Source organism: Bufo gargarizans, chromosome 2 (genome assembly GCF_014858855.1).
Source record: "Bufo gargarizans isolate SCDJY-AF-19 chromosome 2, ASM1485885v1, whole genome shotgun sequence".
NCBI lineage: Eukaryota > Metazoa > Chordata > Amphibia > Anura > Bufonidae > Bufo > Bufo gargarizans.
Window position 1 is genome coordinate 43609703 of NC_058081.1, and position 16183 is coordinate 43625885.

Here is a 16183-nt window from a genome sequence, read left to right on the forward strand (position 1 = left end):
AACCTGCGGCCCTCCAGCTGTTGCAAAACTACAACTCCCAGCATGCCTGGACAGCCTACAGCAGGGCATTATGGGAGTTGTAGTTTTACAACAGCTGGAGGGCCGCAGGTTGAGCATCTCTGATCTACGTGATCGTATCTCTACTGTATATAATTCTTGATTGATGATTCAAAGGAATGCTAACCCATACAGTACTAGTTTCAGCTTTAGGCCGATAAGTGGATATACAACAGAAATATGAAACAGGTAAAAAGTTTTTTGGGGCTGTAGAGGAACAAAATCTGTTATGATAGATAACAATAAAGGGATGGTATTCTTTCTATTTTACAAACAAATGTAAGGTCTTACTCTTTACCCTTTGAAGGACAGTTCTCCGGTTCACTTTCTTGCACATGTTCTTCCCAGGTTCTGGATGTAATCAATAAATACTTTACTATGAAGACAGAAAGTACTCCCTCTTCATGCCAGGAACATTCCCCCTTTCATGGGATAGGTGAGTAATTGGCTTGTAAACTTAAAAGCAATTGTTAGTAGAGCATTTTTATAAAATACATGGTGTTTTTATAGCTCAAAACCGACACTGATTTGTTAACCATTTAACATACTTTGTAAGGCTGAAAAAAGACATTTGTCGATCTAGTTCAGCCTGTTATCCTGCAAGTTGATCCATAGGAAGGCCCCCCCCCCCCCAGTGAGGTAAAAGCCAATTTTCCTCACTTTAGGGGAAAAAAATCCCTTCCCGACTCCAATCAGGCAATCAGAATAACTCCCTGGATCAACGTAATATTATTACACTCCAGAAATACATCCAGGCCCCTCTTGAACTCTTTTAGTGAACTCCCCATCACCACCTCCTCAGGCAGAGAGCTCCATAGTCTCACTGCTCTTACCGTAAAGAATCCTCTTCTATGTTTGTGTACAAACCTTCTTTCCTCCAGACGCAGAGGATGTCCCCTCGTCACAGTCACAGTCCTGGGGATAAATAGATAATGGGAGAGATCTCTGTACTGACCCCTGATATATTTATACATAGTTATTAGATCGCCCCTGAGTTGTATTTTTCTAAAGTAAATAACCCTAATTTTGATAATCTTTCAGGGTACTATAGTCCACCCATTCCAGTTATTACTTTAATTGCCCTCCTCTGAACCCTCTCCAGCTCTGCTATGTTTGCCTTGTTCACAGGAGCCCAGAACTGTACACAGTACTCCATGTGTGGTCTGACTAGTGATGTGTAAAGTAGTAGGACTATGTTCTCATCACGGGCATCTATGCCCCTTTTGATGCAACCCATTATCTTATTGGCCTTGGCAGCAGCTGCCTGACACTGGTTTCTACAGTTTAGTTTGCTGTTCACTAAAATTCCTAGGTCCTTATCCATGCCAGTGTTACCCAGTGTGTAATCAATTAGTATGTACTGGTGACTTGCATTGTTCCTACTCATGTGCATAACCTTACATTTGTCAGTGTTAAGCCTCCAATCTATCCAGATCCCTCTGTAGCAGTATACTGTCCTCTTCTGTATTAATTACTTTACATGGTTTTGTGTCATCTGCAGAAATTGATACTTTACTATGCAAGCCTACTACAAGATCATTAATAAATATATCGAAGAGAATAGGGCCCAATACTGACCCCTGAGGTGCCCCACTAGTGACAGTGACCCCTCCAATACTGACCCCTGTGGTACCCCACCAGTAACAATAACCCCTCCAATACTGACCCCTCAGGTACCCCACTAGTGACAGTGACCCAATCTGAGTGTGTACCGTTAATAACCACCCTCTGTTTTCTATCATTGAGCCAGTTACTTACCCACATACAGACGTTTTCTCCCAGTCCGAGCATTCTCATTTTATATACTAACCTTTTATGTGGTACAGTGTCAAATGCTTTGGAGAAGTCCAGACATATGACATTCATTAACTCACCCCAGTCAAGTCTAGAACTTACCTCCTCATAGAAACTGACTAAATTAGTTTGACATGACCAATCCCTCATGAAACCATGCTGATATAGCATTATTTGCTTATTTTCATTGAGGTAATTCAAGATAGCATCTCTTAGAAAACCTTCAAACTGTTTACCCACAACAGATAGGCGACAGGCTCTGTTTTTTACTCCTTTTTGAATATTGGCACCACATTTGCTATGCGCCAATCGTGTGGAACGCTCCCAGTCAATATAGAGTCCTTAAATATCAGAAATAAGGGTCTGGCTATCACATTACTTAATTCTCTTAGGATAAGGGGTGTATGCCATGTGGTGCCTGCGATTTGTCTATTGTAATATTTTTAAGACGCTGCTGCACTTCTTTATGGGTCAGATAGGCCACTTTTAGTGTGAAATTTACTTTTACAGTCTGCATTTCATCTGTATTTTCCTTAGTGAATATGGTGGAGAAAAAAATACTGAATAGCTTTGCTTTCTCCTTATTGCTTTCTGCATCTCCCCCCTCATCACTCTGTAAAGGGCCGACACCTTCAGATTTATACTTTTTACCATTTATATATTGAAGAACATTTTAGGGTTTGTTTTACTCTCTTTGGCAATGAATCTCTCGGTCTCTAGTTTGGCTGCTTTTATTTGTCTTTTACATATTCAAATTTTTTCCTTATAGTTTTTCAGTGGTTCCTTGCTACCTTCCTGTATTAGCGATGTAAATGCTTTCTTTCATGTATTGCTTCCTTTACATTTCTATTTGTGCACAATGTTTTTTTCTTGTTCCTCACCCTTTTATTTCTATAAGGTATGTACCTCTCACAATTACAGTTTAGGGTGCTTTTAAAAAATATCCAATTTTGTGGCTGCATTTTTATTTTTGAGGGCATTGTCCCAGTTAGTGAGGCCATTGGCCTCTCTTAGCTGGTCAAATTTAGCTTTTTTGAAGTTTTGTATTTTTGTTCCTCCCTGAAGAAACATTCTTTTGAATGACAATTAGAAGGTTATTACTTTTTTGGTCACTATTTCCTATGTGTCCCCCAAACTGCACATCTGTTGTTCTGTTAGGTATATTGGTTAGTACTAAGTCCAGTATGGCCGTCCCTCTAGTCTGGTTCTGAACCAGTTGGGAAAAGTAATTGTCTTTGGTTATTGCCAAGAACCTGTTTACTTTATGAGATTGACAGATTTCAGTTTCCCAGTCTATATCTGGGTAGTTGTAGTCCCCCATAATAACAACCTCATTATGATTTGCCACCTTATCTATTTCCCTTAGTAGTAGATTTTCTGTGGACTCTGGTATATTGGTGGCCTATAACCAACTCCTATCAGTATTTTATTTTGGTTTTTGCCTCCATGTACAGTACAGACCAAAAGTTTGGACACACCTTCTCATTCAAAGAGTTTTCTTTATTTTCATGACTATGAAAATTGTAGATTCACACTGAAGGCATCAAAACTATGAATTAACACATGTGGAATTATATACATAACAAAAAAGTGTGAAACAACTGAAAATATGTCATATTCTAGGTTCTTCAAAGTAGCCACCTTTTGCTTTGATTACTGCTTTGCACACTCTTGGCATTCTCTTGATGAGCTTCAAGAGGTAGTCACCTAAAATGGTTTTCACTTCATAGGTGTGCCCTTTCAGGGTTAATAAGTGGGATTTCTTGCCTTGTAAATTGGGGTTGGGACCATCAGTTGCGTTGTGGAGAAATCAGGTGGATACACAGCTGATAGTCCTACTGAATAGACTGTTAGAATTTGCATTATGGCAAGAAAAAAGCAGCTAAGTAAAGAAAAACGAGTGGCCATCATTACTTCAAGAAATGAAGGTCAGTCAGTCCAAAAGATTGGGAAAACTTTGAAAGTGTCCCCAAGTGCAGTCACAAAAACCATCAGGAGGAGGTGTGATGGTGCTTTGCTGGTGACACTGTTGTGGATTTATTCAAAATTGAAGGCATACTGAACCAGCATGGCTACCACAGCATCTTGCAGCGGCATGCTATTCCATCCGGTTTGCGTTTAGTTGGACCATCATTTATTTTTCAACAGGACAATGACCCCAAACACACCTCCAGGCTGTGTAAGGGCTATTTACCATGAAGGAGAGTGATGGGGTGCTGTGCCAGATGACCTGGCCTCCACAGTAACCGGACCTGAACCCAATCGAGATGGTTTGGGGTGAGCTGGACCGCAGAGTGAAGGCAAAAGGGCCAACAAGTGCTAAGCATCTCTGGGAACTCCTTCAAGACTGTTGGAAGACCATTTCAGGCGACTACCTCTTGAAGCTCATCAAGAGAATGCCAAGAGTGTGCAAAGCAGTAATCAAAGCAAAAGGTGGCTACTTTGAAGAACCTAGAATATGACATATTTTCAGTTGTTTCACACTTTTTTGTTATGTATATAATTCCACATGTGTTAATTCATAGTTTTGATGCCTTCAGTGTGAATCTACAATTTTCATAGTCATGAAAATAAAGACAACTCTTTGAATGAGAAGGTGTGTCCAAACTTTTGGTCTGTACTGTATATCCACCCACTCATCTGTGCCCCCCTGGATCACTGGTAATATGATAGCTGTGGCTCTATAAATATAGTGCAGTTGCTCAAGGGACGGAGTTGTGTCAGTGGATGACGTTACAGACGTCATGGACGTGGTTGTCATGGCAACTTAAATGTCCAATATGTAATGCAGGCATAGCACGATGGCGCGTGTGACGTCAGTAACGTCGTATAGGGTATATAATAACATGATTTTAAGGATATAGTGGCGTAAGTGAGGGAGAAGCCAGCATAGGAATGTAGTATATGTATAAAAGTCGTTGTGATGTCCGCAGGCAAGGGGATTTGTGTAAAGCTTTTGTACAGTTTAAATGGGGTAACAGTCATGGTAGTGATAAAGATGTGGTGTATATCGGAAACAAATAAATAAATCAAAAATGAATAAATGGATGTTTATGTCTCTGGTGATCATATGATCATGTAGGCCACCGTAGATGTCAGAAAGCATTTGCCCTATGATAAATCCTGTAGCCGACAGAAGTTGGCCCAGTTCTCCAGGAACCCAGACCCCTTCTTCCTACACCAGTTCTTGTTAATCTCTCTAATCTACCGCTGCCTTTCTGGGGAGGCTTGTGGTACAGGTAGTATTTCGGAAAATACTACCTTTGAAGTCATTGCCCTGAGCTTGTGACCTAAATCCCTAAAATAATTTTTAACGACGCTCCACCTAGCTCTAACTTTGTCATTGGTTCCTATTTGGACCATGACTGCTAGATCTTCGCCAGCTCCTCCCAATAATCTGGAACTCTTCCCTATACCCTGCTTTCTGTTACCTAGGTAGACATCTGACTTTCCTGATCCTCAATACTACCACCCTCCCCCCGCATCTACCCCATAGAGTGGCTGCTTTTCAAAATTGCCAACCCTTCTCAGTGTCGAAATTTGCTAGTTTACATACAGAATGTGCGATTCCAAACAAGCAATTTGCTGACTTTTTGAACAAAGATCTGCATCCTCAAACGGCTGTTCTTCAAGGACTGCATACATTTGACAAGAAAAGGAAGTCAGATCAGCACCATAAAAAAAATTCTAATAGTTATACTAAACATAGGGAAACTTTATTTTTCTCATTCAGTCACCCATGTTGTTTTTCTTATTTATATCTTATATCTTATTTATATCGTATATCTTTTCTTACAAGAGAAAGTGCACCCTTTGGAATTATCTGGATTTTTTACATTGCTTCAATATAAAATGTGATATGAATAATATTTAAGTCCCCATTATAGACGAAACTAATAACAGACAACCAATTGCATCGGTCTTGTCTTTTATTGAGCATATTGAGTAAACATCCACAGCTTTTTCGTATTCGAACCCTTTGATATCCTGTTCACTTTTAGCAGCAATCACCTCCACTAAACATTTTCTGGAGGAGGAATTATGGACCATTCTTCCCTGCAAATTTTCATTTCAATAATATTGGTTGGATGCTTTTCATGCACAGCCCTCTTCAAGTCACGTCACATAATATTAATAGAGTTAAGGTCAGGCAGGGGCAGACTGGCCATAGAACATACAGGGAAACTTCCCAGTGGGCTGGTGCACAGGGGGCCGACGGAGCCCCCCTCACAGCCGGAGGCTGGGTAAATGGTGATCTGATGCTCTTGGCATTAATTAATGCTGGGCATCAGACACTTATGCACCTGGCCAGTGGCTGTAGGTGCCCTTCTGAACTCAACTGTATCACTGTCTTTAGGGCTGTGATACAGTTGAATGAATACTGTGGTGAAGGTGGCAGTATATTGTGCTGCACTGTGGTATTTGCTTCTACTGAGGTAGTATTTGGAGCTGCACTGTGCTATTTGGTTCTTATTACAGACCTTGCCTACTTCTGTTGGCCTTGCCTACTTGTCTTGCTCCGCCTTCTGTCAATTTGGTCCGACTGCAATATGGGGCCAGTTTAAGTTCACAGTCCACCCATGAGGTCCGGACTATGACTTGGCCATTCCGAAACGCTAATCTTCTTCTTTCTCAACCATTAGTTAGTTGATTTACTCATGTGCTTTGAGTCATTGTCTTGCTACATCACCTATCTCTTCAGCCTGAGCTCATGGACTGCTGCCTTTACATTCTCCTGTAGAATGTTTTGGTACATTTTAGAATTCATTATTCCCTAAATAATCACAAGATGTCCAGGCTTAGGCCTAGACACCCCTGTCGATGTGCAGAGTTCTTTTTCTTTTAAGCGTAGGGTCGTGGATTTGTTCTAAAAAGTTCCACTTTTTTTTTCATCTGTTAAAGGAACATTTGGCAAGAAGCATTGTGAAACATCCATGTGGTCTCTGGCAAACTTGAGATGGGCTAGTGTTTTTATTTTTTGCTTCCTTTGTGGTTTCCTTCCAGGAACACCTTCTTGTTCAGTGTTTTTTTAATAGTGGACACATCAACAGAGATTTTTGCGGTTTGTAGAATCTTCTGTAGGTGTTCTGCTGTAAGCCATGGGTTCTTTCTCACGTCTTTCAGGTTTGCATGTTGTGCTGTTGGAGTGATCATAACCCCTTCCTGACTGTATCATGTAAATATATGTCAGTAGGCAGAGGGCATATTTACGGTCCTTCTCCGCCTGCTATTTTCCGATGCAGTAGTAGGCCAGCCCCAATCCTGTACTTGACAGGGAACAAAAATAATCTGTTCCTTGTCTCAGAAAACACCTCAGCACAGCATTCATACTGAGTGCTGTGTTCCTGAATGCCTAAGCACTGCTTCTGCATTCTAGTAGTCGTTTGGGAACCCCAAGTGATGACATTAGAGGGATTCCCGCTATAAAGGGGGCGTGGAGGCATGCAAAGAAGCGTGATCTGTGTCTTTTCTGAATGTATGTGTACACAGATCACTATTAACATTGATCTATATGCCGTTACCATTAGATCACTGTTATCCTTTGCTAACCTTTGTAAAAAATAAATTGTAAGAAAATAAATAATAATAATACAGTAAAATGTAAAAAATAGATGGTTCCCGCGGGTACTGCTCGAGAATAACTTATTTATCAGTAACCGGGCTTGGTTTGTCTTTTGTTTGACTTTATTCAATGGAAACGCATGTTTCCAATATCATCTCCTTAATTGAAACACCTTTTGCCAATTAACCCTTGGAGAAGTCATTAACACAAAGGTTCACTTACTTTCCCTGCACTTTGGATGTTTAACTAATGTACTCTGTAAGGCTAGGGCTGCACGACGAAATGTGTCGCGCGACATTTTGTCGCACCAACGTCGCGCAACAATTTTTATAATGATAGTCTATGGTGTCGCACTGTGACATGCTGCGACTGCGACACGACAGTAGCATCCATCTTGGATGGATTTTTCTGCGACTGTCGCATCGCAGTCACAGCATGTTGCAGTGTGACACCATAGACTATCATTATAAGAATTGTCGTGCGACACATGTTGCAGTGTAGTTGTGCCCTATGTGTCGTGTAGCGACATGTCGTCGTGTAGCCCTAGCTTAAAACAACAGTTTGTGTGAGTCTATAATTAATTGTGACTTACATAGTAATCAGACCACATTTTAATCAATGCAAAAATCCAGGCTTTTTCAAAGGATTAGTTTAAAAGTGGTTATTCAACATTTTTCAGACCTCACAGAGGGTCTGGATTTGTGGTGGTCCCTGCCGCTAGGCTCTGGCTCCATTGCTCCACCTCCAGCTCTGCAGCTCCTGTCTATCTCAGAATAAATATCCTGTTGCCGGGGTTAGGGCTGTATTATACCAACAGATTATCTGACCAATATCTGTCCAATCAGACCAACAGTTGATATGTATAACAAAAGATCTGTGTGTTAGTGATGGACGAACATTGGCCAGGATGGTTCGCAAACGCAATCATATGTTCGCGAACCGCAAGTTCGCTGCGGGCCCTATTCACTTTAATGGCAGGCGAACCTGGAAAACCTTCAGGTCATATTTGCAGCCACCAAATCCTTACTAGAAGTGCACAAATAGTCCCACAACATGGACAGTGACATACTAGAGGGGGATCAATGACAAAAATTCCCACAAAAAATATGTAATTTAATCAGGGGCCATTTTTATGCGTCTTAAATGGAAATTCTCAAAAATGTGCCCTGCTGGAGCCTCAAAAATTTTTATTTTAGGCCACGGGAGTACGGGCCCTAAAAATTAGGCATTCACCTGACATAAAAGAACAAGTGATTATGTGGCTGGAGGTACATTATGTGGTCAATGGACAACAATTTTACTGCAGGTAAGTGGAGAACAGGCCCCAAACATTAGGCATTCACCGGACAGAAAAGAACAAGTGATTATGTGGCTGGAGGTACACTAGGCGGTCACCGTATAACAATTTTACTGTTGGCCAGTTAGATTACAGGCCCCAAAAATTATGCATTCACCGTACATAAAAGATCAAGCGATTATGTGGCTAGATGTACAGTATATTAGACAGTCAGTCGAAGACGATTTTACTCTAATCCAGTAAAAATACATGTCAAATACATATGTTTAAAAGAGCTAAAAATATAAAATTAGTTTAAAAATATGGCTAACCAAATCCCCCCTCTTGAATAAACCCCAAATGATAATAGGTGAAATTCGATAACACATGGTCGTCACAGGTGTTGAATTCCTCCGAGGCCCCAACAATTAGGCATTCACAGTACAGAAAAGATCAAGTGATTATGTGGCTGGCGGTATATTAGACGATCATTGGATAACAATTTTACTGCAGGCTAGTGGAGTACAGGCCCCAAACATTAGGCATTCACAGGACAGAAAAGGCCTTTTATGCCGCTGTATTTACATAAGATAGGGACCATTCTTTGTTCTGGGTGGTGGCGGATATGTGTGGGCTGGCATGAGGAAATTCAATTAAACATGGTCGTCACAGGTGTTGAATTCCTCTGAGAACCATGCCTCATTCATTTTTAGAAATGTGAGTTGGTCCACACTGTCGTGAGCTAGGATAGTGCGCTTATTGGTCACGATCCCCCCTGCTGCGCTGAACATCCTTTCGGACAGGAAACTCGACGAGTGGCAAGTTCCTCACTTGTCAGAGTGTCAACATCGGCCGTGAACCTGATGTAGTCAGACACCTGTCGGTTTAGGCCTTCCCTGAGGCTGGATCCAGAGGGCGGCTGTCGATGGGTTGGCTGCAAGAATGATCTCATATCCAAAGTGACCAACACATCTTCAAACCGTCCTCTTCTTGCAGGAGCAGTAGGATTGGTACCCGCACCTGTTTCGCTATGGGTAGAAATTCCTCTGCCAGCGCCCGCAACAGCAGAATGCAGCATCTCTCGCAGCAAGGCCTGGAAATGCTGCATTCTGACAGCCCTCTGGGATGCTGGTAAGATGTCTGCCATTTTGTGTTTGTATCGGGGGTCTAAGTATGTTCCCACCCAGTACTGGTTCTTGCCCTTTATGATTTTTATACGGGGGTCCCTCTTCAAACACTGGAGCATGAAGGCCCCCATTTGCACTAAATTGGAAGCGGTGGAGCGCCCTGGCTCCTGCTCATCGCCCAGGAGAATGTCGCCCTCGGTCTCCTCACCCAGCCACGGACAACACCAGGGATCCCCTAAAAGTTTAAAGCCTGCTCTTCTTGCTCCTCCTCCTCCCCTCAGCCACCATCCTCCTCTGACTCCTTTTCAGACTCCTGCTGACTTGTCTCAGATGGAGTAGCCCCCTGGTAATTCATTTAGCATTGCGACTTCCTGATCTTCCAGCTCCTGCTGCTCGACGGCTTGATCAATGACACAACGCAATGCACGCTCCAGAAAGAAGGTGTAAGGTACGATGTAATTGATGGTGCCCTGGCCGCGACTGACCAGTTTGGTCATCTTATCAAATGGCCGCAGACGTCTGCAAGCGTTGCGCATGAGCAGCCACTGGCTCGGTGGAAAGAAACGAAGCTCCCCAGAACCTGTCCTGCTGCAGAGTTCGTACAGGTAGTCGTTAATGGCACGTTGCTGCTGGAGCAGCCTATCAAGCATATACAAGGTGGAGTTCCAGCATGTCGGGCTATTACAAAACAGACGTCTGACGGGCAGGTGGTGTCGCCGCTGAACGTAAGCAAGGCGAACCATGACCATGTAAGATCTTCTAAAATTTTCCTGGCCTGCCGCAAGACGTCCTGGACCCGGGGTATTCGGCAACGAATCACTGCACGACTAAGTTCAGAACATGTGCCAAGCAGATTGGCACGATTGTCGCACACCACTTTACCAACTGTCAAATTGAGTGGGGTTAGCCACTGATCGGCCTGTGACCGCAGAGCTGAAAGCAGTGCAGGACCGGTGTGGCTCTTGGCTTTCAGGCACAACAGCCCCAGCACAACATGGCAAAGTCTCACCTGGCACATCAAATAGGTTCTGGGGAGCTTAGGGGTGCAGCGGTAGAGGCAGTAGCAGTGGAAAAGGAGGAGTCAGCCAAGGAGGAGATGGAGGATGAAGTAGGAGGAGGAGAAGAATACGCAGGCCTGCATGCAATCCGTGGCGGTAACACTAAATCCACACGGGTGCCATGGGTTCACCCAGTGGGCTGTAAAAGTTATGTACCTTCCCTGTCCGTGTTTGCTAGACCATGTGTCTGTCGTCAGATGTATCTTTGCACCAATACTGTGTGCAAGAGATACATTCACTTGCTGATGAACATGGCCATATAGCTCTAGGATGCCCTTCTGGGAGAAATATTTCCTTTCGGGGGACCTTCCATTGCGGTGTGTTAATGGCAACAAATTTTCTAAAGGCCTCCGAATCCACCAGTTTATATGGCAGTAGTTGGCGGGCTAGCAGTTCCGACAAGCCAGCGGTCAGCCGTTGGGCAAGAAGGTTATCTGGCGTCATCAACTTTTTACGCTTGAACCTTTGGGCCATGGAAGCCTGCCTTATGCCAGGTGAACACGACGACAGCATGGTGGAAGGTGGAGTGGAGGACAAATGGGAGGAGAGAGGAGAAGGAGAAGAGGCAGGACGTGGAGCGCCAGGAGTGTGGCTTTGTGGGTTCTGACTGTGTTGCTCCCACTGGGCTCGGTGATGGGAGGCCAGATGCCTTCTTTAGTCGGTCGTCCCTAGGTGACTGTTGGGCGTACCGCGACTTATGCGTTGACAGCACAGGCTGCAGATGGCAACACTAATGTCAGCAGCTGACACATTAAAAAGAGCCCACACTGTGGACTCATGTGCTGGCGTCCTTGGAGTGCCAGATGTGACCGTGCATGGTGGATGGCTCACTCCAGATGCATTTGCCGTCTGCTTTTTGCCTCCTGTGCACTGCGAGTTCTGCCTGCTTCTCCTCCTTCTACCCCCTATCTGCTGCTCTGTCTCTCCCTCTAAACTCCCCTCCTCTTCCTCTCTTGTGTGCACCCACGTGACATCCATCGACACGTCATCATCGCCCCCTATACCACCACTTACATTAGAGATCTCGGAGTAGGCAGCAACAGTGGGAACCTCCGTCCTTGGACTGATCTGGGTACTGTCGTCAGACCGCTGGGTGGCGGCCGTTGCTACCTCCTCTTCCTGATCCGATGCCAAGAATGGCTGCGCATCGGTAAGGTCTGGGAATGGATGGGAAAATATTTCCTCTGACTCGAGTGAAGGGGCTATGGTGGTGGTGTCTTTGGGGGTGCACACAGAAGAGAGTGAGGAGGGTGCAGATACAGAAGATGAGGAGGGTGCAGAAGTGGAAGGCTGAGTGAGCCACTCAACCAACTCTGGTGCGTCCTTTGACGTAATCGCAAACAACTTCTCCAACTTCCTACTTAGGCTCCGGCCTGGTGCACCTGCCTGACCCCTACCATCCCTGCGGAATGGCCTGCCTCTTCCTCTGCCTGTAATTTTCAAAATGACCCTGTGACAAAGTCCCTATAGAAGAGGCTCTCACAAGCGGTCCAAAACAGATCAGTTTTGCCCTAATGCATTCTGAATGGGAAAGGATCTGATCAGAATGCATCAGTTTGCCCTAGTTTGCCTCTGTTCCGTCTCCATTCTGCTTTGGAGTGAATAAATTAGCAGTGGGGCGGTGCTGGGCTCAAGGAGAAGGGGTGCGGCTGGGCTCCAACGGACAGAGGGACAGCCCCTTGTGCTCCTTATTTAGGTAATTAGCATATTAATAAAAGCGATTTTATAGACAAATTACAAGACACAGGACAGTAATACTAGTATATTGTAATATAAATCATGAAGACTGATGTGGTTATGTTAACAGCTCAGTAAGTGAAAACCTGGTGACAGAATTCCTTTAAGCAAACATAACCCTATCATGGACTGGCAAGTGAGACTGATTCTCGATTGGAGTGATTTTTGCATGGACTACTGTCTTAATACGTCTTTCTCTGTGGTCCCCACTAAAAATGTACCGTCGTTCATTTCCGAATTTTCTGATGTGTTTTCTGAGAGTGGTAACCAGGACTTACCCCCGCATCGGGAGTATGATTGTCCCGTTAATCTTATTCCTGGAGCTAAACTGCCCAAATCTCGGTTGTATAGTCTTTCGGAGCCCGAAAGAAAGGCTATGCGAGACTATATCACCGAGAGCTTGGCGAAGGGTCATATCAGACCATCTAGGCTGGGTTTTTCTTTGTAAAAATAAGATGGTACCCTTAGACCATGTCTTGACTTCCGTGAGCTCAACCGTATTTACGTCCGTGATCCTTACCCCCTTCCTTTGATTCCGGATTTGTTTAATCAAATTGTCGGTGCCGAGGTGTTCTCTAAATTGGATCTAAATGGGGCATATAATTTGGTAAGGATCAAAGAGGGTGACAAATGGAAGACAGCCTTCAATACCCCTGAGGGTCATTTTGAGAATCTCGTCATGCCTTTTGGGTTAACTAATGCTCCAACTGTTTTTCAGTACTTTATCAATGACATCTTTCATCATCTGGTGGGGAGATTTGTTGTTGTATATCTGGATGACATACAAATTTATTCTCCAGACATGGAGACTCATCAGGATCATGTGAGACAGGTGTTACAGATCCTAGGAGAGAATAAATTGTATGCAAAGATTGAAAAATTTGTTTTTGCTGTTCAGGAAGTGCAATTCCTGGGTTACCTGCTCTCATCCTCAGGTTTTCGTATGGATCCCGAGAAAGTCTGTGCGGTGTTCAACTGGGATCGACCTGAAAATCTGAAAGCACTTATGCTGGTTTTGGGATTCACCAACTACTACCGTAAATTCATCTTGAACTATTCAACTGTGGTTAAACATGACTAGGAAGGGGGTTGATTTCTTTGGTCTGAGGCGGCATTACAAGCCTTTTCTGCTGTGAAGGATTGTTTTGCTTCAGCCCCTATTCTGGTGCAACCGGACGTGTCTCAGCCATTCATTGTAGAGGTTGATGCAGCTTTCCTGGGGAGGGGTGATTCTAAAGAACCTAGTCCTATTTTTTCTGAAGGGGTAGTCATATATATCCTGATCTTGAGGCTAAAGTGTTGGAGGCCCAAGAGGATGCTCCGGACTCTTGTCCTCCAGGGAAATTGTTTGTTCCTTCAGACTAACGTCACAAGGTATTTGAGGAACATCACTGTACTGTCTTCGCTGGACACCCTGGGTAGATCCACTGTTGATCTCATCTCGCGCAGATTTTGGTGGCTGGGGCTGCATAAGTGTGTTGAGGACTATGGGTCAGCCTGTTGTACCTGTGCTCGTACTAAGGTGACAAATACTCGGCCTTCTGGATCTCTTCTTCCGTTACCCATCCCGTCCAGACCTTGGATGCATTTGTCCATGGAATTTATCACGGATTTACCAAATTCTTTTTCACCTCTCTAACTATCCTCCTGGTCAGCACAGGTGTCACTTTTGGCTTCCGACCACGTCCTCTGAGATTTTCTACAGTGCGGAACATCTTGTATTTTTTGCTCAAATGTAAATAAAAGCTGAGAAATATTTTTTTTTCCCACAATAATGCCTCTTGTACATTGTCTTATTATCTTTTGGGAGACAACCATGTCATTTCTCGTCAAAAAATTACTTGCTGGTTGAATAAAAGTAACTTTAAGGCCTCTTTCACACAAGTGTGTCCGGATAAGGTCAGGATGCGTTGCAGAAAACCCGCGCAAGTAGGTACGCAATTGCAGTCAGTTTTGACTGCGATTGCGTTCTGTTGTTCAGTTTTTATCGCGCGGGTGCAATGCGTTTTGCACGTTTTGCACGCGCGTGATAAAAAACTGAATGTGGTACCCAGACCCGAACTTCTTCACAGAAGTTCAGGTTTGGGTTCAAGGTTGTGTAGATTGTATTATTGTATTATTTCCCCTTATAACATGGTTATAAGGGAAAATAATAGCATTCTGAATACAGAATACATAGTACAATAGGGCTGGAAGGGTTAAAAAAACAAAAAAATATTTAACTCACCTTAATCCACTTGTTCGCGCAGCCGGCATCTCTTCTGTCTTCTTCTTTGAGGAATAGGACATTTGATGACGCCACTGCGCTCATCACATGGTCCATCAGATGATCTTTTACCATGGTGATGGATCATGTGACGGACCATGTGATGAGCGTAGTGACGTCATCAAAGGTCCTATTCCTCAAAGAAGAAGACAGAAGAGATGCCGGCTGCGCGAACAAGTGGATTGAGGTGAGTTAAATTTTTTTACATTTTTTTTAACCCCTGCAGTCCTATTGTACTATGCATTCTGTATTCAGAATGCAATTTTTTTCCCTTACAACCATGTTATAAGATAAAATAATAATGATCGGGTGCCCATCCCGATCGTCTCCTAGCAACCGTGTGTGAAAATCACACCGCATCCGCACTTGCTTGCGGATGCTTGCGATTTTCACGCAGCCCCATTCACTTCTATGGGGCCTGTGTTGCGTGAAAAACACACAAAATAGAGCTTGCTGCGATTTTCACGCAACGCACAAGTGATACGTGAAAATCACCGCTCATGTGCACAGCCCCATTAAAGTGAATGGGTCCGGATTCAGTGTGGGTGCAATGCGTTCACTTCACGCATTGCACCCGCACGGAAAACTCTCCCCTGTGTGAAAGGGGCCTAAGTCAAAATTTGCCAGGGGTATGAATAATTATGGACAGCACTGTATATACACAGAATTTAAAAAAATTATTTTGTGAAGCAGAAAAAAAACACCCCTTTTTATCGGCCCACAGTCATTTCCAGGAATAATAACTTAAGTCAGTATCTTTAGAGTACTAGACTAATTTAAATTTGGATCAGTTTCAGATGTGACTGATCTTAGTTGTATGTGTAGACACCAAATATGGGTCTACCACACCAACTACAGATCATAAGCCAGAGGTTCCTGAACTGCATTTGGCAAAGGATTGAGAATACGTTTGGGAGTATGTCTTAGGACTTGTGGTTCAGTTGGGAATTTATAACATAGTTCTTGTTTAATCTGCTGCAGCGATCTCTTAATACATTATTATAAAGTACATTGAACATGATCCTTTTTTTGGTCTACAACTTTTTGAAATATTCTTTTAAGTGTCTACAATCATGGACAGACTGACAAATGGAAATTAGGATCCATGGTGTGTTTTTGCAAAGAAATGGTGAGCCCTGGAGCTAGACAAGTAGATTATTTTACTGTAACCTGTTAAGCAAAAGCGATATGACATTTGCGGCAGAGACCCTATGTATGAATGCAGAATTAACCGTAATTCTTCATGGAGACAAATGTGATCCTATTATATTTATCTAAGAGAGGATATATATAAAAACCTAGTCA

At 43.4% G+C, this 16183-nt stretch overlaps 1 protein-coding gene across 1 annotated transcript in view; it reads left to right on the plus strand.

Annotated features, from left to right (window-relative positions):
* The first annotated feature begins 433 nt into the window (after window positions 1–433).
* The window catches only part of LOC122929311 (LIM homeobox transcription factor 1-alpha-like), a 124094-nt gene continuing 108344 nt past the window's right edge, over window positions 434–16183 (plus strand). The window contains exon 1 of the mRNA XM_044282830.1: window positions 434–493. Within this exon, the coding sequence (XP_044138765.1) occupies window positions 436–493 (58 nt within the window). The 5' untranslated portion in view covers window positions 434–435. The remainder of the gene's footprint in view (window positions 494–16183) is intronic.